The sequence below is a fragment of the Neophocaena asiaeorientalis genome, unplaced genomic scaffold, assembly GCF_003031525.2.
Source record: "Neophocaena asiaeorientalis asiaeorientalis breed wild unplaced genomic scaffold, Neophocaena_asiaeorientalis_V1.1 scaffold129, whole genome shotgun sequence".
In the NCBI taxonomy this organism is placed as follows: domain Eukaryota; kingdom Metazoa; phylum Chordata; class Mammalia; order Artiodactyla; family Phocoenidae; genus Neophocaena; species Neophocaena asiaeorientalis.
In genome coordinates, this window is record NW_020172446.1 from 8,472,548 (window position 1) to 8,495,107 (window position 22,560).

The 22,560-nt window shown below is 57.4% G+C and overlaps 1 protein-coding gene across 1 annotated transcript; it reads right to left on the reverse strand.

Annotated features, from left to right (window-relative positions):
- Positions 1-3,315: 3,315 nt before the first annotated feature.
- SMTNL2 (smoothelin like 2) lies at positions 3,316-22,553 on the reverse strand. Its single transcript, XM_024736369.1, has 8 exons — positions 22,322-22,553; positions 15,065-15,155; positions 14,309-14,545; positions 13,564-13,639; positions 12,466-12,645; positions 11,376-11,493; positions 10,917-11,068; positions 3,316-4,248 (listed from the first exon to the last, which is right to left on the reverse strand). The coding sequence occupies exons 2-8, from the start codon at positions 15,117-15,119 to the stop codon at positions 4,122-4,124; spliced, it is 945 nt and encodes a 314-aa protein (XP_024592137.1). The 5' UTR covers positions 15,120-15,155; positions 22,322-22,553; the 3' UTR covers positions 3,316-4,121.
- Between the last annotated feature and the right edge of the window lie 7 nt (positions 22,554-22,560).

The following is a 22,560-nucleotide window of genomic DNA, read 5'->3' on the forward strand; positions in this document are numbered from 1 at the left end:
AACTCTGATTGGATCCTGGATTGTTAACAATTTTTAACAGCCTAACAGGCATGTGGAAACAATTAGGGAAATTTGAATGTACACCGTATACAAGTAAATGTTGCGTTTCTTAGGTGTGCTGGTGTATCGTGCTCATGTAGGAGGATGTTCTTATTCTCGGGAGACATCTGCTAAAAAAGTATTCAGGGCCGAGGGTCATAATGCACCTTACTTCCAAATGGCTCAGAAAAATGGAGACAGGACACAAACATGGCAGAAGGTTATCAAGACAAAAGAATACGCGATGTTCACTGAACTCTTCTTTCAACATTGCTGTAAATTTGAGGATTATCAGAATAAGACCTTGGGGTTTTATTGCGTCAGGACACTCAATAGAAATCAATGAGGCTCTGCTAGCGAGAGTTCTGCAAATGCCTGGTGTACCACACACGAAAGGAAACAAGTGAACTGCTTTGGCGGCCGGTCCAGGATGCCCAGGGACAAGGTGGCTTTCAGGTCTCTGGCATAGACAATGGGTAGTGATCATGCTGCCGTCTTCTGATGCAGTAAACACCGGAGAAGGAGCCAGTTGTGGAGGGAAAAGGAAGGGAAAACATTCTATCTGGACATTCAGGCTCCCAAAGCCCACACCAGTCCTGGGTTATGAACCCCTGATGTAGAAGACAGGGCACAGAGCAGAAGACACAGCACAGGGGAGCGACAGATGGAGGGAGAGGGGGCCATGGTGGAGACTGGGAAGAAACAGCCAGACAGGTGGGGGGAACCTGAGAGTGTGGGTGAGGTCACGGATGCCAGGAAGAGGGGTCTAATAACGCACATATCACCGAGATATCAAACACGCTAAGGACACTTGTAACTGTGAGTGATGAAAAATTTGGTTTGTAAAAAATATAGATTTTTGCCCCTTGCCTATGTGACAGCATTGGATCAACTCAAGGGACCAGGGTGGAGTCAAGATGCACCCAAACACTGGCATGTCTCGGGTGTCACCACCCATATCGTCTTGCCCTACTGATTCGGGGCCTCCATCAGCTCTTTATTACACCCAGTCGGACAGTCTCCCTCCTGCAGAGGCTGCCTGGATACCCCAGAGAGCGCAGCATTCTTGGTTCATCCTTCCCAGGTATTTTTTGGTTTGTTTGGTGCTTTCTAGGGAAGAGGCAGGCCTACGCATTTTTAAGGTGCTCTTTCAAAGGACGATGAGGGCTGTTTGATGTCAAATCAAGTCCAAAAACCAAGAGATAAGAGATCAAAGGCTTTAAAAGCAAGCCCAAACCAAATCTCAAAAGCGAGACAGATAAGACGGATAATAATCCCACCGAGAACATTCGTCATTCAGCAGAAGGGGATGATGGGTGGATGTGAGAGCGTAGCTCAGAGAGGGGAACAAAGGCACATCAAGTTGGCCGTCTCAACAGGCGTAATCGATTCATCAGGATGAGTTGGTCACCTGTCACTAAGTCCGAGAAACCCAATTCAGAGTCGGTTCTCCTGGGTTGCACAGATGTCCCACCTAAAACTGACCAACTTACTCAGCATTTTCAGCGTGCCACCCAATTGCCTGGAGTCACATAGACCTGGGATGGTAGAAAAGAAAATATCCTCTCACACATGTCTCCTCCAGTTACAGAGCACTGATCGCTGCAGCAGGGAAAAATGAGAACTTTTCGTCATCGAACACATTTGCGAAATTCGTTGGCCTTCACAGACTGTTCCCCGAACACCTGGCCTGAACGTTCTCCTCTAACCAGCATGTACAAGATCATATTCAGAAAGTGCTTGTGAGCTCTCCCTTGGCTAGAAAAATCTCCATCAGCTGTCAGAGAAGCTAAAACCCATCTTGGCTCTGGAGAAACATTCCCTTCAGGGAAAAACACACAAGCCAATCTGGTCACTTAATAAGTTTTAACAAAATCCAGGTGAAGGGATCTGGGAAAGCAGAAGAATCTTATGGAATACAGGCAGCTCTGAGAAATCATTCCTCTCGGGAGGTGTCGTGGGGATGGGAAATAAACATGTGAGGCCATCTGTACCATGGCAGAAGGCGACTCGACGTCCAGTTTCACAAATGGGAACTCTCCGTGCAAGACTGATCTAAAACGATGGCTTCCAAATGTCTTGAGACTGGGCGGCTTGCTCGCGTTCCGCCCACCCCCCTACTTGCCCCACACCTTGGAACCCTCAGGCTTTGTCTTGGAGATAATCAAGTTTCCAACCCCTTAAGGCTTATGAGCCCTCATTTGCCCCTCCCCCCAAACCACAGAGGAGAACGTTACAGGACCTACTTTAAAGATATCTAGCCTGTATTACTCTGAATGTGAGACACGAGGGACACCATGCCTCAATTTAAGAGAAATTGTTCATTACGCCAGCAGGATCTGCTCTGTTTTATGTGCAGAGGTGCAAGACCACGTCTGCAATTCAGGAGAGCTCCGCTTCACACGTGCAAGGACTCAGGAATGTATAGGCATGCTTTTTATAGAGCCCCTGTGTGCTTGGATTGGCTTTAGGTTTGAAACCCTAAACTTCAGTAAGAAAAAAAAAACCAGGTGCAGTGTCTTTGCTAATGATAGGGCTCACCTTCCCAAGCCTCCGCGAGACAAGAGCTGGAAAGGGAGTGGCTCCCACTGTGGAAGAATCCAAAGGATGGGACAAGGCTGCAGCCCGAACAAACAAATCTGCTGAGACTACCAGTCACCCACTTGGCAAGCTCTGCCGTGGTCCTCCCGACACCCCCGAAGAGCTCTGTCCCCCAACACAAGGGACCACAGGTGACTCTGAGAAGGCACAGATGCTGGTGGTTAGAACCCACTGCATGAGCTGAAGACATATATTAACTCCTTAAAGGGAAGTCCTCCAAGTTCATGGCTAAAATCCAACCCGATTAGAAAATGCTTCTTGAATAAGAATAAGCTAACGGCTGCGGCTTTATAGAATCTAAAGATGTTCTAAGAAAACCCTAACAGCTTTTTTTGTACCACCGAACAGCTGTGAAAATAAACCAGTGCCCCTCGATGGGCTCCCCCACGTGCGGGACCACCCCACTGCTGATCACAGATCTGTCAGTCAACTTCCAGGGGACAGAACTGCAAGGGGGGACTTTCTGTCCGTGCTCCTTCCATGACACGGAGACGGGTGACTGACAGGCAAACGCAAGAAAAGCAAATGTGATTTTCAACTTTCTGAGCGGTGATTTTGGTACAGAAACGGTTAAGGGTGGGGGGGGGGGGGGGGTGTAAGCAGATTTTCATTTGAAATGGATGAGAAATCTCTTATTCCCAGGCACCCCATCTCCCAAACAGAAATAACAAATCCCAAGCGGAGTGCGACACATCTTTTTATGTACAAACGGTCAGTGGTACAGATGGAGTTACTTTTTATAAATATCTGCATCAAATCCCTTAAAAGAAGCTGTGACTAAAAACCACCTCGCGGCACCAAATGCCCGTCCTTCCCTAAAAGCGTTAACTTCCCGGGGGGCCTATTCTCAGCCAAACACGTGTGGAGCCCTCCTGGGAAGGACAGGACCGCTTTGGGACCCGGCGAGAGCCCTCCCATTTCCCCAGAGAGCCGAGGTGACTTGCAGGTCAGCTGCTGCCCAGGACCTGGGAATGATTAAACAGTTTCTTCCCCAAGACTTCAGTCTTCTTTGTCAAGCTGCTGACTAAGCGTCTCTATATTTCCTGGCAGTGGCCCAGAGCGAGGGAGGAAAGGAACCTACAATAGTGTGAGGAAGTAGAAAACTCTGGGTGTTTGGATTAAAAAACACTTGGTAGTCAACGCAACCCTGTAAAGCCAATGGATCCAGTTCAGCAGAGGGAACACTGATTCAGGCTTCCAGAATCTACAGACAAGCATCATTATTATTTTTTTTTTTAAGGAAGGTAATTATTTAGCACCAATTTCTCTCTCGTAATACTTCCTTTTCCTTGGAGCCCTTGGCTGTGATCAGTGCGTAGTGCACGCAGCTCAGCGGTACTTTCCCATCAGTAACGCAGCCGGGCAGGTTGGGGAGCGCGGTTACGAGGCACAGAACAAACAGCTCTCTCACACCAGAATGCAACTCGGCTCGGGGGGCATCCTGACTCCTTCGGGGCTTGTCTCTCCAGCCCCGAGGGGCTTCACTCAAAGCGACGCAGGTGGTTGTACAGAGACTGGACGTAAGTGAAGACGCACATGGGGTCTGGCTTGCGGCCCATCACCATCATATCCTCCACCTCAATGAGGCGCTCACAGTTGGCCAGATTCCTGAAACACAGAAGCCGCATCAGAACGCCGGCCCCAGCCATCAGCCCCAGAACAGAGCTTGGCCCGGAGCTGGAGGCTCCCAAGTGCTCTCCAACTGTGAATTCACATCACCCCAGAAGAGCCTTTGCGGTTACTTTCTCTAATGCACTGTTTCCCAGACTCCCACATCCAGGAACCGCCCTTACGACTCGTGTTTTTACATAACTAGACTTACTTTAAAATTTCAGTGAAATTCAGCTTCACTTTAAGGTTTCACTAAATTAAGTTCTGCTAAAAAATTCAATTTTATTAATTTAGACAAACATATTAATCGAAAAGGTTAGTTTTATTAATAAAAATTTAGCTCCAAAATTAAATTTCACTAAAAAAATTCAACGTGTATCAGCAGTATATGGAGAATCAGCATGGACTATAACAATAAATGTAAAATGAATAAAGTAAAAAATAAATTCACCCATATGCTTCCTAAAACAGTGTCTTTGGGCTTCCCTGGTGGCGCAGTGGTGGAGGGTCCGCCTGCCGATGCAGGGGACGCGGGTTCGTGCCCCAGTCTGGGAGGATCCCACGTGCCGTGGAGCGGCTGGGCCCGTGAGCCATGGCCACTGAGCCTGCGTGTCCGAAGCCTGTGCTCCGCAACGGGAGAGGCCACAACAGTGAGAGGCCCACGTACAGCAAAACAAAAAACAAAAAACAAAACAAACAAAAAAACCCCAGTGTCTTTAACCTTTTTTTTAACCATAACCCATAGTTAGAGGTGTTTCATCGTGATTCATTCAGCACCTGCATACATTTATGTGGAAATAAAGTTTCACAAAGATACTGACCTTTTCTACTACTCATATCTTCTCTAGATTTCGTCTTTATTTCTCTCCCCACCTCCTTTTTTTGTTTGTTTTTCTGTTTTGTTTGTTTTAATGCTGGTCGTGAGCCACTAAATTGATTTTATTATCTACTCAAGGGTCACAACAACTCAGTTTTTTTTTGTTTTTTTGCGGTACGCGGGCCTCTCACTGTTGTGGCCTCTCCCGTGGACGCGCAGGCTCAGCGGCCATGGCTCACGGGCCCAGCCGCTCCACGGCCTGTGGGATCTTCCCGGACCGGGGCACGAACCTGTGTCCCCTGCATCGGCAGGTGGACTCTCAACCACTGCGCCACCAGGGAAGCCCCCAACTCAAAAGTTTTAAAAGTTGCTTCAAATCATCTTGTGAGTCTACCCTCAACCTCGCCCTGGGCCCACCTCATGCTCTGGGAAATACTGGTTTAACTTCTGGCCCACTGGTGTAGATGCATGTGGAAACTGGGGCCTTTCACTGGGCTGCAAAAAAAAGCTGTTCCCTCTGCCGTTCTCAGCTTGGAGGGGGACTGAAGGTCCCGGCTTCAAGGTCTCATGGAGGTGGGAAGACGAGCATCTACCTGGGAGGTAACAGCAGGGACCCTCGCCAAGCCCAGCAAAGCCCCGCCCTGTGCCGAGCCAGACGCGTCATCAGGCCGAACCCAAAAGGCCCAAAGCAACTGCACTCGGTCCAATCAGCTTCAGCAGCTGTGTGCACTCTTGTAGTTCCAGGGTCTCCGGTCTTTTTGCCCCCATATCCATAAGTCCACGAGTGACACTGTTCACATCCCAGCTGTGTCCTTCCTAGTGATATGATTTGAGGATGACACTTAACTTCTCAGGGCCTCAGTTTCCCCGACTGGATAACAGCCACTTCACAGGGAGGTGGGAGGATTCATGAGCTAATCACACAACCAGCAGGAACGGTGTCTGGCACATCAGAAGAGCTCAATAAACGTTAGGAATGATCACTGTTGCTGTCTGTATTGTCATGGTTCGCTCCAAGCAGCAGAGTGGGTCATCAGGGAAAAGAGGCCTGAACTGGAACTCTAAAGAGCTGGGTTCAGATCCTGGCTCTGCCCATAGCTTCACCCTTCCGTGCCATTTCCTTGGTGGAAAGTCAGCCCCCGACCTCCGCTCCCCCTCCCGGTGGGCTTGTTCTTGTTGGGAGGCGGTGCCTTGTACCCCAAGCACTTTCTCCCAGTCCCTGCCGGCTCCTGGGCCTGCGTGCTCCAAAGGCAAGCACCGTAACATTAGCACGGGGCCCATCCTGTGGTGCTGGCCCAACGCCAGGCCTCCTATCAGAAACCGAAAGTCAGGGCAAAACGCAGACACCGGTCCTGGATCCCGTCGGCGGGCTCCCCCTCGGTTTGGAGCGGGCAGCTTGCAAGGGAAGCTGAGGGCTTCGTGGGGTGGCGAGTGGCTCTGGCCCGATAAGCGGGCACCCTGGCTGCCCAGGATGGGCCGGGGCAGGGCTCGGTGTCAGGGGAGTGGACGCTGTGACGAGGATATGCATGCAGAGGTGCTTTGTTGATAGTCAAGGACTGAAAACCTGAGTTCCTGGGGAGGCCGTGGACCTGAGTTCATCTCCTTGAGCTATCAGGTGGTGTCTGATGCCCTTCTCCCTACCTGCAGCGCAGGGAGAGCTCCTCCTACCCTCCCAGGGCTGCAGACGGAGAATGCCAGGTGTGTGCCCAGGTATCACCACTGACAGCAGTGGCCTCGGTACTCAGTCCCCCAGGAAACGTGGGAACCATTAGAACCCTAAACCTCAGCCTTGGAAGAGAACTGAAATCCCACCCTCCAAACACCCCCCTCAGAGGCACCAACCACCTGGTGAAGGCCCTGCCTCGGCCATGCTCCCCTCCAGGTTCAGGGAAGGGGCCCTAATTTCCTCCAAGCACCGTTCCGATCCCTCTGCGGGTGGCCCTGGCCAGGAGGAAGTTTTCCCTCACGTTTCTTACGCTATTTTGCCTCTTGGTACTTTCTACCTATTAGCCTCACAAGGCTATTCTCAGTCTAATTGTTTTTCCCCCTACAAAAGAGCCCTTCACGTGTTGGAAGAGAATCTTAATGTCCATGTCTTTCCCTGAAACTAACCATGTCTGGTTCCTTCGCTGTGCCCCCAGTGGGTACCTGGGGGCCCTCCTCTGAGCAGGTTCTGGTTTCTCTCTAGAATTGCTGGCACGTCCCAAGTGTTGTCCAACTTGGGCTGGCCCCCCTTCTTCATTCTAGAGGCTGCACTGACCCTCCCACTAATGACATCCCTGCCCCTGCCCAGGGCGGCAGTCAGGACGGGCGCTAAGGCCTGACCCTGGTATCACCCTCTACCCCGCAGACAGGAAGCTATGGGCAAGGTGCTGGCTTCCCCAGAAACCAGAGGACTGAGGCCCTAACCATCTGGTCCCCACCCCACCCCAACCAGCCGTGACAGTAATGATAAGATTTCTAGAAGCTATGGACACAACTCCTGAGACAGGATGTGAGTAAAGGAAAATGATGATGAACATTGACTTTTATAAAAACATTTCAGTCTCAAAATATTACAGGCCCCAACTGCCTTTTAAATGAAAACAAAACTGCTTTTGTGAAAACACAAACTTGTTTTAAATCGTTCAAACAGCATGGAATAATCATCCAAAGAAGAAAGTACAGGTCATTTCAAATGTCACTACGCAGCAAGAACCAGAGCTATCGTTTGCCTACTACCAATTTTAGATGAATTAGCCCCACCTTGTTTGGGGTTAAAAAAGGGTTAGAGGATTTTCTCCTACTACTCTCCTATTGTGATCTTCGTCACTACAGGGCTAGCCTGTCGGGCAGGCAGGTGGAGGAGGTGCCTGAGGGGTTATTTTTATTTGTCTAAGCCTTCTCTAAATGCAGCCTGGGATGCCAGGGCTCGGACTACAGCCTCCTATCTGGTTTTAGAGACACATGGGCACTACAAATAGCCTGGAAGCTCCTTCAGCTGGGCTGTAACCTGAGAGTAGGACACATTCCCCGCAGGGCAAGCGGGATCCTTAGCTACACTGGCCGGCCCCGGGCCTACACCGCACTCTCCATCTCGGCGGGAACCACCCACCACAGGAGCTGGTCCTCCCGCTTTCCAAGCCCCCAACACCTGTCCGAGGAGGGGAGCTCACTGTGTTGTCGACACCGCATCTCTCACACAGATTAGGCCCCGGGGAATCTTTGGGGAGGTAAATTATCAGGGGGAGGGGCATCACAAACCCCTCTTACTCCCCAGGTTCTAGATACGTCTCTGTGCTTTTAAGGCCCCTTGTTCGCCGAAGGGTCTGGAAGCTTCTCCTTCCTGATGTGCAGGGGCCCTGTCCACGGCTGCTTTTCCTTTCCAAAGGCTGTTCCTTCATCAGAGCCCAGGCTCCCGTCACCCTACACCGCCCACCGCAAACTGCCTTTCTGCTGCCTGCGTGGCCCTTGAGGGCTTTCCCCCAGCCCCGCGTGTCTGCTTGGCTTTTGCTGGCAAAACTAAGGAGTGTCTGTTAAGACACTGGTAGCCAGTATCCTCAAGTAGGTGTCCCTGTGCCTTCTTTCCTGCTGTTCTAACCAGCTTATTGTCCAAGAAACTAGGTGAGCCCAGCTGCCATCCTCCCAGGAGGCCTCGGGCAGGCAGGCCCACCCTCCCAGCCCTGTCCCCCACGTACCTGTGAGCTGAGTTCCCGGATGACTCAGGAGGGGAGGCACCTTCCTCCCCCTCAGGCCAGCTGTGGGCGCCCCTCCGGGCCCTCCCTGAACGTCCTTTGCTCTGGGTGGGAGGGAGGTACAGCCTGAAGCAGGCTCCCACGCCCCAACCCCAATGTGGGAGTAGAAGAAACATCTGGTTGGAGTCTGGAGGCTCTCTGAGCTCACACCTCGTGCTGTGAAAGCACAGCCACGAATGGCTCTGGCTCCGGTCGCCAAGGGAAGTTACGTTCCCTGCGAGCTGGGGTGCAGGGCCATCATCCTGGGGCCCAGGGCACCCCTCTCCTGCCACAGCCCAGCCTGGTTCAGGGCTGAGGGTGACCAAGGTGGCCAGGGCTTGAGCGGGCACCGCCAGGCCCACTGGACTCGATGGAGAAAAACTGTCAGACAAGTGTGGCCTCACCCAGCGGTGGCGGGGTGGGGGGTGGTCTTGGGTGCCCACATCAGAGCCCGGGCCCTGTACACTCTGACCATCTGCTTTTCGACAGTCACCCTTTCTGGGCTTCCAAGCAGCTGGGGAGGCGCCCCCTCCTCAACATCGAGCCGTTACACTTGGCGCTACTTCAGCATCGTCTGGATTCGGTTGTGTAACACGCTCTGCCCAAAGCTGTTTCCGCAATTAGGACGACAGCTAATCCTAAACAGCCAGGGAAGAGACGGCTTCCAAAGTATACAAGGAGTTCTTACGACCCCACGGGGCCGAGAGGCCAACGCAGGTCATCCGAGACAACACCACAGGGGCAACGCCGGCACGCCAACAAGTCAGGGTCTCCGTTCTGCCCCTAGAGTGAGACCCGCAGTCCCGGGCACGGGGCTGTAACCTGTGAGCTCCAACTCCTTCCCCGGCCGGGCTTGGGGCCAGGTGTGGGGTGGAACAGACTCGGGGTGGGGGCGGTGGGCAGGCCAGGCTTCAGGGAGGGCTCTTCCAGCTCCACCAGCACGTGAGAGCACCTCCCGGACGTGGGCACCGGGGTCGCGGACAAGACACGAGGGGGGTCAGGCACACACGGGTGGCCAGAGGCTCACTCCACCAGGCACAAAGGTGGGTGGCCAGGAGAAAATGAAAAATGTTCCCTCCAGGAAACTCAGCTCTGGGGAGGTCCTCCTGCCCTCTGACCTTCCTCCCCCTAATTCCACAAAGCCCAGCAACAGGCAGCCCTCAACACCCTCATCTCTGCCCCGTGCCTGCCCTGGACCGGGGGCACGGACTCGATGGACCGCAGCAATAGCTCCCCTGCCCTCTGCCTTCCGTGTCCAGCCCACGTGAGGCCCTGGCATGAGGGTAGGAGGTGGGGGAGGGCGGAGGGTTTACTCCCTCAGCTCCCTTCCTGCCGGGTCACTGTGAGCTGGTCACACCCACTGCCCCAAAGTACAGCTCCTATCAGCCAGCCCTCTCCGCACAGCTGTTCTCCCCAGCCCGAGGGTACCCCACGGCGCCTGGCTCATCGTTCACTCCTGCCCACACGTTTGCAAGGAAGCCCTTTGTTAAACCCTCCTGCCTACTCAGTTTGAAGGCACCTTCACCAGAGCACTCTTTGACACCCCCCTGAGGCACTGGGGGTAGCCCTCAGCCTATGACCAAATGCCAAGCTCCCCGAGCACCTCCTGAACCCAGAATCACCCGTCACCCAATCTTCTCTCTATGAGCAGGTCTTAAGAAGGTAGGCAATTTCATATCAAACGCTTTTACGACATTTAGGGAAGCAAAGTGTACCTACTAGAGAAGTCAGATATTATTCAGTTTCCTGCTGATCAGCTGCTGGGCTCTCCCAAGCAACTGTATCTCTCACCAGCCTGGAGAGGACAGGCTCAGTGCTCCGGCAGACCCTGTCCTACTGCCCCTTGCACTTTGTCTGTGGCTGGTCTGGCAGACCGCACACCAGAGGCCGGGTACCAGCCAAGAGGGCAGGTGCACGAGAAGAGAAGAGAGCCTGGCTCTACTACTGAGTAGAAAATCCCCCCTTCCTGGCCATAGTCTCTCCATCTATACGGGAGGCGACAGACTGGGTGGCCTCAAGGCTCTCAGGTCTGCGGACAGCTGCCCCCGTCCTGCCAGCCCCTGTGCTGGACGCAGGGCAGAACTCGGGCTTGGGGACTGGGAGGGGCTGGCAGCCAGGGGACCCGCCATACTCACTCGGCCATGGTGAAGGCCAGCTCAAAGTTCTGCCGCCGCTGCGCGGGGCTCAGGGCACTGTAGTCGAAGGCATCGGGGAAGAAGGAGTGCACCAGGGCGCAGAAGGCCATCCCGTCGCTCCAGCTGGAGGAGAAGTTCTGCAGGTCCACGTGCTGCGAGGCCAACGCAGGGAGGTCAGGGGGAGCACAGCGCTGGCCTCAGCCCCTCCACCTGATTCGCTCCCACAAGCAGGTCCTCCCAGCCCCTCCCCAGGCCCACCATCTACCCAGCTCAGCAACAAGCCGTGCCTGCTGGACTCCACCTGCAGCGGCTGGGGGCCGATCGGGAGGGTACAGTTTCTCCAGCTCCTACCCCTCCGCCCCAGACTGGGGCTCCCGTCCCCGGCCAGGGGAACAAGAGTGGGGGGGCGGTGCCCACTCGCACCTCTGGCCGGGGTCCCGGCGGCTGGGCCAGGCTCACCTGGTAGCCGAGCGTCTTGTTGCGGCACCACTCGAGCAGGATCTGCTTGATGCTGCTGGCGCTGGCCACGCCGAAGCTCTGCGAGCGCTTCAGCTTCGTCCGGGTCTCACCCTTCCCCCTGCAGAGAGAGGGCAGGCCTGCTGGGGGGCTGGGGGGCTGCCCCTCGGCTGCCATCTACTCCGAGAACGTGCCGCACCTGCTCACCCAGGCAGCATGAGCCCCACACCCACGTCTAGGCATGAGCCCCCCATCCCAGGGCACAGCCTCCCTTGATGGAGTCTGGCATGAGCAGATCCCTTCCAGCCTCCATGTCCCCTGTTTACTTCCCACATGGGCAATCCTGGGGCAGAGGACCTGAGGCCGCACGTCCGCTGCCGTCTGCCTGGAGCACACTCCCCGCTTCCCTTCATCCCACCCCTCCTCTGAGCCTCCCTCTGGGGCCGCCCTCTTTCCTAGCCTGGAGCAACGGTTTCTTCCTCTGGGCCCCAAGGACACTCCTTAATGGCCAAGAACAGGTTGTCCGGGTCAGCGGGACACTTCCTGGGTGTCCCTTCTGACTCACTAGAGTCAGAGCCTTGGGAGCGGGACTGGGGGTGGTCATCATCAAATATGCCTGGGCCGCACCCCACAAGCAACAGGCATCAGCACCACCCGCGGACAGGAGCGCTGGATAAACTGCGTGCAGAGGTGGGTCCCATCTGGGAGCAGGGGTGGGGTGTCATAGGGGGCTGGTCTCGCTGTGTCACCTCCAGCTACTGCTGGGCATCCCAGTGACGGCCCTGTGGCCTCTCCAGTCACGCCCTGAAACCAACTTCTCCAGTTGGGTGAGGAATGTGGGTGTGAGGGCAGCTGGGGCTCCTCCAGGACTCGGGGAAGGGGGTCTAGGCTCTCCCCAGGCCTTGCCTGGCCCCCTGCCCCCTCCTCTTCTCCCCACAGCTGCTCCATAGCTGGCCCTGACCTTGTGTCTTGTCCAAGAGGTCACATCTTGGGGAACTGCCCCTGCACTGTGCCTGCCTGACCCTAGTCTGGGCCCAGGCCTACTCTGGGGGCCCAGACTGGTCTGGGGGGCGGGGGGTGAGAGCATCCGTACTTGCCAGCTGTATCCTGCTCCCATTTCTCAAATAACGCCTTCCGGGCCTGCGCCCCCGAGGTGCGGGGCAGCGTCTGCGACCTCACCAGCTCCCGGCGACGCTCCCCCTGCCGATGGGCCTGGGTCGTGGCTGGCGGCTGCGGGGATGGGAGAGACTCGGGTGGCGTCACCAGAGGTGGGCTGAGGAGAGAAGCACGGAGTCAGGAACACAGGCCCGCCCATCCCTAGCTCACCTGGGCCCCGGGTCCCCCACCCCGCTGAGTGTAGACCGAGGCAGCAACCGGGCTACAGGCAGGGAGGAAGCACCACTTGCTCTAGTCCCCAACCGGTTCTGCAGCTTTTCCAAACTGAGCTGCTGTCCGAGGCAGGCCTGGCCGGCAGCGGGCCCCTCTCTGAGCATCGTCACCCCTCGCAGGTGTCCGTGCCTGGGCTGAGCGGGGTGGGGGTGGGGGCATCCTCCTCGCGGGAGGTGTACACAGAACCGGCCTCACCAGGACCAGGCCCCCTCCTCACCACCACGAAAAAGACCCCCTTTGTTTCTCCCCTGCAACAGTTTTCCAGAAAGCCACAATTCTCCTTTTATTACTGAAAGGGGGGACAAAAGCCAAGCCAGCCTCTATCCCCAGCTCCGATCACAATCCAGTGGGCCTGGGGGAGCATGGGGACAACCACAGGCCAGGAGGCAGCAGACCTGCCCCAGCCTAGAGACGTCCTCAGCCGCGGGCGGAAAGCAGGATGGGTGGAGAGGAAAGTGGGAGATTGCCCCACGCTCCAACCTCCTGTGGGGACTGAGACACCCCCTCCAATCTTTGCACAGACTTCCTTTCAAGGGTCCTAAGAGAAACCAGCCCGAGGCCCTATATATATATATATTCTCCAAACAAAACCCTCCACCTAGCCCCGCGGCCTCATGTCCTCTGCTCAAACCCCACCCATTGACGCTGCTCTCCCTTGGAACCATGCCCAGGAGGGTGCCTCATCCTGGGTCAGCAAGGGAGCTCCCTGCAGGGGCCCGGGCAGCCCGAGTTCAAGGCAAAGTCCAGATGCTGCCTGGGGAGGGCTGACCTCCCCCGACCGGGGACTGGGGCCCCGACTCACCTGCCGTTGTTCCTGCTGGCCGTCACTGCCCCGTAGCCAGAGCTGGATAAAGACCGTGGGAGAGAAGAATTCTTCTCTTCGGGACAAAGCAAGGGAGAGAAATAACAAACCCTGGCCTCGGGGAGGGTCACCACTGCCAGCCTCCCTTCCTCTGACCTGGCCCTGTGCCGTTTACCCAGCGTCACTCAGGGCAGGGGCAGGACCCCTGGGCTAAGCTGGCCCTGCCTCGGCCAACAGTTGAGGAGAAAGGATGCTGGGAACATACAGCAATGACATAAAAGAGGCCTTTTAAAGCGTCCCCCGCCCCCAGCCCCGCTTTTGAGAGCACAGAGCCCAGGGCCTCTTGTGCTACGTATCCAGCAAACACTTTGTTCCCGAGCCCTCATTCTGGAAATCCACGCAGCCTAACCCCAGGACACACCACTGAGGCCTGACCCCAGGCCCAAGACAGGCCCCGGGGACCACGCCAAAGTGTGCAGGGTAAGAGGCCACCTTCTAACCACAGCCTCGACCTGCAGTAAAAGCCACAGTCGTCTCCCGTGGGGGACGAGGCTACTTTACAGCATCTCTGGGGGGAGGAGTCGGGAAAGACGAGCCCCATCTGATGGAGCAGATGAGCTAGGGAAGGGGGTCGCAGTGACAGCAGAGGGGGGCTGGGGCTTGCCCAGGTTTCCTGAGTCTCTTGCCAACTGCCCCCAGCCCCTGCCCTCCCCGCCAGTTTGAGGCCATGCCCTCCTGCTCCTACCAGTGGGACTGGGAGTCCAGGGTGTGGTGGCCTCGCTGGGGCTGAGGCCCCCCAGGACGGCGGCAGATGTGGGCGAGAGAGTTGCGGCTGACGTCTCCCCAGAGAACCTCTCGGAGACTCGCGTGATAGCCGTGACTGGCTGGTGAGGCAGCCGCAAGGAGAGGCTCGCAGGGCGAGGCTTGGGGGGTTCTGGTGCCGGGACAGTTTGGGTGGTCTCAGGGGGTCCATCACCTGGACCTGGAACATGGGACCAGCAGGGTTGGGGGTGTCAGCCGTGGCATCCACAGGGACCTCAGACCCTCCCAGGAGGACTCCAGTCTCTGTGAACCTTCCTCCCACCTCCTCCAGGAAGGCCTCGCTGACCACTCCAGCCTCCCTGACCTCCCCCTGCTGCGGACGTCTCGCTGCTCCAACCAGAGCTGGCGTCTGCTCCAACTTTCCCTCATAGATAGTTCAATAAATAGTCGCCTATCAGTCCACTTTCTACCCTGTTCAGTGCTTGGACGATTCCTCAGCCCCTGCTTGCATTCCTCCAGAAACAGGGAAGCTCACCACCTTCCGAGATCTCTCATTTTCTTCTGTGTTTACACAGTTCTACTTCACACTGAATGAGGCTGCTCTCCTGGCAGCCTCCCCACCCGCTGGGGTTTAGGCTCAATCCCTCCATCCCTGACAAAGGGTGGCCTGGCCCAGAGGCATGGCCGAAGCCCTGACCCCAAAGCTACCCAGCCCGCTCTCCTCTGCCGCCAGCCCTACCTGCCCCAGGCTGGTGCCCGTTCTCGACGATGCACGAGTTTGAGGTCCTTCTCATCTCCGACTCTCCGGCCTCGTCATGGTGATCCACGCTCTACAGAGAGACAAACACCACCGAGGCCTAGTCAGCTGGGGCCAGCTGCCCGCACCCCCTGTGACCCCCCTGGTTCTGACAGGGCAAACAGCACTCAATTTTGAGAGAGACAGCCCCAGGAAGGTACAGTGATGGGCCAAGGTCACACAGGACTCCGTCTCACCAGCTGAGCCCCCAGGATCCTGGAGGCAAACACCTCCACGGGGCTCATCCCAGACCCCCAAAATGCTAGGGACGAATGTCAAGACTGGGAGTTCTGAAAGCATGTGCAAGGCGCCCTACCCCTTCCCCCAGGCTGGACCAGATGCCTGGGGTCCAGAGAGCCTGGCCCTTGCTCGTCCCGGGGGCTGCCTGTGTGGGAGCAGCTTAAACCCAGTGACATAAGGTCCTTCCGGGCCAACAATGGGCCCAGGAGCCCTCACGCTGCAGGGTCACAAGATCTGCCTGGATGTCCAGAGCACAGAGGCCTGATTGGCTCCATGGGGCCCCTCCATCTCCTCTGGGCTACAGCAGTGGGGGGGTGTCATGCAGAGAGAGAGCCAAGACCAAGAGCCAGCAGGCAACCTGGCATCCTGGCTGTGTTGCCAGCCACCAGGTGACCCAGGTCAGGTCGTGCCCCCTCTGGGTTGGTTTCCCTGCTGGAGATGAGGGAGTAGGTTATGCAAAGCCTCTGCCATTCCAGCATCTGCCAAGAGTCAGGTCCTTTTTCTGGGCATACCACTTAAACCAACTTGCTTCTGTCCCCCCAGGAAGATGCCACCACACCCATTTTACAGATGGGACCTGAGGGCTGAGAGAGGGGATGTGAGCAGTCCAGGTTACACAGTGAGAAACAGCTGAGATTTGTGGCCAGGAGGGATGTTGTCCTCAACCTTGGCTCTGCCCTGGTCACAGTGAGGAAGGCTGGAGGGCTCAGAGCATCTGTGAGGCCGGTAGGGTCTGCCCTGCAAGAGGAGAACACAGGCAGACCCCGATCCGGGGCTCTACTAAGAGCCCACGATGAGTGGCTTGAGAGGTGGCCGTACCTCTCCTTAGACGACTCCAGACTACCTAGCCCCCTTGTCTACCAGGTTCCCAGAATGACAAAGGCCCATCCTTGGCCCCCGATGGCTCAGCTATCACTGCAACCGGTGCAAGAGGTGTCCACCCTGCCATGGGGGGGATCAGTCTGATGGGGGAGCCAGGGCTGTGAGCAGATGATATCAAGCCAGCATGAGGGTGTGTGCCTAAGACAGACTTCATCCAGCCCCGTGGGCCAGGAAGGGCCTCCCAGAGGCAGGGGTAGCTGAGAGCCAGTCTAGAGTAAGCTAGGCGGGACCAGGAGTGGACGCGACCAGTATCTGCCAAAGCAGATAGACAGCAAGGCACAAAGCATTCTGATCCGGTGGCTGGAGAAGCACCATGCAGCCCAAGGTGCCAGCCTGGAGAACTTGGACTTGACTCCTTGGACAGGAAGGAACTGAAGGTTGTCGGCTGTGTTTTAGGAACATCCTTCAGAAGCCAGTGACATAGTGCCATGGAAGGGGGCGACCAGATGGCCAGTTACCTCACTAGTCCCACATGGGGACCTGGGGAGGAGAGATGGGGCAGTGAAAAAGGACTCAAAGGTTTGGGGAGAGTAAGTGGATATGGAGGGATGGGGGAGTCACACCTCTTTCAAGCCTGGGCTTTGGGCCCAGCTGACTTGACTATGGCGGTGGGGGGGCGGATCGGTGGGAAAATAAGAACTTCAATTTGGGACATGATGAGTGTAAGGTGTCCTTGGGGCATCAAGGGGTTGAGGTCAGGAGGCAGCTGGATATTTGAGTCTGAAGTTTAAGAGGAAGGACGGACAAACGATGGAGAAACAGGGCTCTCCCATCTGGAGCCCAGCAGAGGAAGAGCAGGCTTGGGGCCGATGGGGCCTGCGATGGGCACCACACCTGGGGGCAGAAGAGGCACCTGCAGAAGAGAATAAGAAGCAGAGGTCAGAGCGGGGAGGAAGAAAACCAGAAGAACGTGGAGAAAGGCAGGTGGAAGTGTGTGGAGAAGGCTGGCGTGTCAGCGGCTCCAGAGGTAGTTTCAGGTCAAGAAAAAGAAGGTCAAGACAAGATCTAAAAAGGTCCTTTGGGTTTAGCAAAAAAAAAAAAGGTTCCTGGTGACAGTTCAGGAGCTGAATCAGAGGTGGGGGTGGGTGCAGGAGACAGCCTCGGGGAGGGATGGAGACACGGAACCTGCAGCCATGAGGGGCGGGGGGAGGGCTCCTCCAGGTGGACGAGGTAGAACAATGTTTATAGGCCGAGAGAAAGGCTCCAGCCGGGTGACGGGACCCTCTGTGCGGTGGGGACCCTGGGGAAGTGGGAGAGGACAGGACTCGAGCCTGGGGAGAGCCTGGGCTTGGAGGGGAGGTGACTCCTCCAACTTCCGATTCAGGAGGATGGAGCGGGACAGGCCGGCCCCACTCGCGGGAACACTGGAGAAGAGGGGGCAACTCCTGACACCTCAGAGTGGGGAGGGCACCCCTAGAGCCTACACTGAAGCCAGCTCAGCAGAGGGAGGAGAAACAGCCAGTCCATCCTGAACCCAGCCCCCACCCGTCACAAGGGCGCTCAGCTCTGGGGGCTTCACGTCCCGCCCGCCCACTCTACTCTGGTCCAACAGGTTCCGCAGGTCTAGGCGGAGGTCTGGAGGGCCCGGCCACTGGTGAAACCATTTTCCCAGGAATGTGGGTCTCTGTGGGCCCCCTGCCGCCACCGCAGACGCCTAGCCCCCGCACATTGCAGGCCCCGTACCCACCCCACGATGCCCCAGGGGGACCAGACGCCACAATCAGGCAGGAAGAAGGTCCTGGACCAGCTGGATTCCTGCCAACGGGTCTCCCCGCAAAGCAGGAGGGAAAGGGGATGGGGCTGACTCACACCGGCAGGCCGGACTCCCCTCACTACGCCATCCCCGAGACTGGGACCCGGTGCTCGCTCAACCCATCCAGAGATCCCCCTCCAGCCCCTCATACGAGCCTGGTGGGTGGGGGTCATCCCTAACCTCACCCCGTGACCAAAGGCAGCAGCAGAGTCAAGGTTTGGGTCTCCTACCCCAAGCCAGGGCTCTATCCACAAAGCGCTCAAGACAAATTTGTGAGGCCGGGCCCTGGAGGGGGAGGGGAGGAGGAGAGCAGGGTAAGTGCTCCAGCAGGATCTGAGTCCCTGAGCCCACCCACAGGGCCCCCAGCATGCATGCTCCCTCAGTGGTCTTCCTTTGGTGGGGGCAGCCTGATTCAGCCACAGGGAAGGGAAGGGGGTGGGTTCTGTGTGCTGGGGTCAGAGTAGAAGTCACTGGAGAGCCCTGGGGATGAGACGGGTCCTGGGGAGCTGGCTCTCGCACTCCCAAGATCTGGGCTTTGTTTGAAGAAGGGGGAGGCTCCCTGTGAGGAAGCCCAGGCCTGGGAATGTTCAGGGGAGAGGCGGGGGGTGGTGAGTCTTATTTCAGGGACCCTCTCCCTGGGGAAGTGTTTAAACACTGTTGTGAGGCCAGGAATAATAGTTCAGGCACTCTTGGGGCTGCCTGACCCCACATGGGCTCATGCGCCCGGGCAGGGGAGCACGTCTGCGTACCTAGCACAGCCCACAAGCCGCCAGAACCCCCATCCTGAGCCCCTAACACGGCTGCTCCGTCCTCCTCCTCCCTCACACCACAGTTTTAAAGACTCAATTGAAACTTCTACCCAAAGCATTTCACTCTCTTATCACACAGTGTGTCTGGGAAAGGAAGGCAGATAAGGCAAGTCTGGTTTCTTTCACGCCAGACCTCGATGCTGCTCCTGGCTGTCTCACGTGGGGACCCGGTGGCTCCAGCTCAGCTGAGGACATTTCCAGGGACCAACTCTGGCACAGCCTCCTGGGCCAGGCCTGGCCTCAGGCTACCCTCCACTAGCCAGACCACAGCTGTGGCTCCGTGGACACTCTTACGAACTGCTCGGGTTGATGTCACTGTTATAACTACGCAGCCCACTCGGCACAGGGGCCAAACAGGGATGGGCCAGTCCCCCTTGGATGCAAGGAGACTGAGGTCCAGCTGGGAGATGTCCCTAAGGCCTCACAGCAAATGTGCCCAAAGCAGCTCCTATTTGCTGCAGGGTCTCAGGCTTCCTACAGGGAGTCCTCCTGATTATTCCCATCCTACTGCCCTGCCCTCTCCCTCCTCCCAGAGCCTCCCTGGCTACTCACTACCTAGCAAGGTCAAGGTCTGTGCACTCAGAATTGGGTTACTAGATCGACCCTGCATTGAGTTCAGGGCATAAGTATATGCTGATATGACCCACCTCCCACCCCTGCAGTCCCTGGTTTGAAACCGCAGGAAGCAAAAGGGTCTCAACCAAGGGTCTCTACATTTCATTGCCTGTTACAGAGAGGCAGTGGAACACCGGCCTCCGCACTGCCTGACGACTGCCACCACTGGCTCTCGTGCGCGGATGAGACCCTCCTACCCAGACCACCCTGCCCCCACCGACCCCCGGCAACACACACGTGGGAATATGGGAGTACGAGAGGCCAGACAGCCCCGGCGCCCAGCTGACACTGTCCAGTCTCACCCTGGAGCCCCGATTCCTTGTTCACGACCAAGTGTCCGCTCACAAGCTGCCAGTAACAGCCCATGAACAAGAACGTGTGGGTGACTCTGCACAGCACCCTCCCTGCCAGAAACTGGCTCGGAGCCCGGGTGGGCGAGAGAGAGGTGGGCTGCAAGAGAAGTGGGGACCAGCGCCTCTGGTAGGGCAGGGAGAAGCTGCCTCAGGCCCAGGGAGCCTCTGATCCCACTGGAGGCCTCGACCACCCTCTACCCACAGTGCTCAACTCTGCTGGCTGTTCCACCTCCCTTCGCTTTTTTTTTTTTTTTTTTTTTTTTTGCGGTATGCGGGCCTCTCACTGTTGTGGCCTCTCCCGTTGCGCAGGACGCGCAGGCTCAGAGTCCATGGCTCACGGGCCCAGCCGCTCCGCAGCATGTGGGATCCTCCCGGACCGGGGCACGAACCCGTGTCCCCTGCATCGGCAGGCGGACTCTCAACCACTGCGCCACCAGGGAAGCCCCTTTCAGGCTTTTTTGAAGTCCAGAACCTACTCCTCAACTGTGTCTCCATCCTCATCCCTCAACGAGGGGCAGCATCCCTGCTGACCCCCAACCTCTTCTTCCAGAAGGACTTCCCTCTCTCCATGTCTAAGAATGGGCTTTCCAGGGCCTCCCAGCCCCCTGGCAGCTCCCTGGACTCTGCCCAGGGCTCTGGCCTCACCCTCTCCTTCTGCATGGCTGCCCTGAAGACCTCACCCATTCTAGGGCTTCAACCACCAGTTCTGCCCCGATGTCCCCCTGACCTCCGGCCTCGACCAGATCTGTGACTCCACCTGCTCTGGGACACCTTCGCCTGGATGTCCCACAGCCTCACACCCTCAGCACAACCCAAATGGAACCCAGCATCTCCACCAGATGTGTGATTCAGGAGTCCCCCAGCAGGGCTCCCCAAGCTCTGGCTGTCCTCTCCTTGGACCACCACATTTAAGTTATCCTGTCTCCAGCCACCCTCCAACCTGCCATCCATCCATGAGGGACCTTGCTGGATACAAGGAGGACCCTGTCCCTCCCCTGCCCGGTGCCCCACACCCACCAGCTCCATAGCCAAGAGGACTAGCCCACCCCACGTGACTAATTCCCCACGGAGAAAACTTAGATGACTGGAGAGATTCCTCTCACATATTTGCGTGAATTCGTGTACCTATTTACACGACTCTGAGAGCATTTTTCGAAAACTTGGACAGCTGCTTCCACGAGCAGACAAGTAGCAAATGTGTGTTAAAATAAAATCTCAGAAACAGCCGATGACACAGTTTATTAGGTACGTGTGAGCTCACAGTGGTGATCTTATACCATGGTCAAACAGTGGTCATGCTTATAGGACAGAATTAAGTGTATCCATTTCTAGGCACTTCACACGGAGCACCGGGACGGACACCCAGGAGCTCTGCCACCAGCATGTTTAAGAACCTCTCACCCCACCCCCCAAGGCAGAGCCCAACTCCCCGGCCCAGCATCCAGGGGCCTTCACAACTCCTCCCTCTGCTCTCATACCCACCAGGCTCCCCTCCGGCCGGTGAGTCCTTCCAGCCCCTCTGCGGCGGCAGGCACAGCCCCACACACCGCCCCCTGAACGAGCAGCAGCAGGTCCTTGGCCTCCAGCACAAAGCCAGCCTGAGACACCCACCAGGATGGACAGTCGTGTTTGGAGCAGAACATCTGCTCTGGCTGCCCGCGACGTTGGTACTGCTCCATCTGGGGCCATCGCCCACCCTGGCTGGGACCTCCAGGGGCAGGGGCTAATCTGATCCCCCTCCTCCTGGCCCCTGGAGGTGCAGCCCAACCCACACAAGAGACCTGAAGGTGTGATGGATTGAACCAAGGAGGGACTGCAGGTGCACACTACCCAGACCCTGGCACCCCAACCCCGGAGCACACGCCTGGCAGGGTGGGAAATCCCACCTAAGGGCCACTGCACACACCACAGGAACCTTCTTACCCGCCGCTCCAGGAGGCCCCAGGCTCAGGGGAGAGACCTCCACCCCGCACCCACGCCGTGTGGGCCTCTGGCCGTTCATTGACCCCGGAAATCTACACTGCTCACGACTGGTTCCCCCTGGCCCCCACCGCCACCCCGTTTCTCCCTTCAAGGTAAGGATTTACCCCCTGCGAGTTCCCAAACGCCGCTGCCCCGGCTGCGCCCCAGCAGACGGCGTCTTCCTGCCCCCAACACACACCCGGGCTTGAGTTCTCAACCTGGGTTAATCAATAACCTGAACCGTCAGGCCTCAGTGAAGCGGCATCGCAGGGGCCGCGTCAATGGAGGTGTGGGAGTGGGGAGTGGGGTGGGTTGCTGACCACCCCAACACGCCGGCCGGGCCCCGGGCGGTGTTAAACAGCGCCCAAGCCCTTAGTGCCACGGGACAGCAGAGAGAGGGGGACAGAACTCGGGGCGAACAGGGCCCGGCTGCAAAGAAGGGAGGGGGCCCAAGACAGGTGCAGCGGGCAGGCTAAGCCGGTGCTTTGCCGGATGGTGGCCGGACCCCCACGACGGAGTCGCAGCGGCGGGTGGCAGGGCAGCGCCCAGTCCCGCAGGCGCACGCACTCGGGACCTATAGGCTCACCTGGCCTCGGCCGGACAGCGAGAAGGTGGCGTGGCTGGCAAAGCGCGCGGTGCCCAGACGGGGCGCGCGGTCCGGGACGCCAGGCGCGGGCGGAGGGCTGGGCGTGCCGGGCGCGGGGGCCAGCCCGGTCGTCAAGCCCAGCGCCTCCACCTGGCGCGTCAAGCGCTCGAGCTGCGCCTGCAGCCGCTGGTTGTCGCGCTGCAGCTCGGTCACCGTGCGCGCCAGCGGTCCGGCCAGGT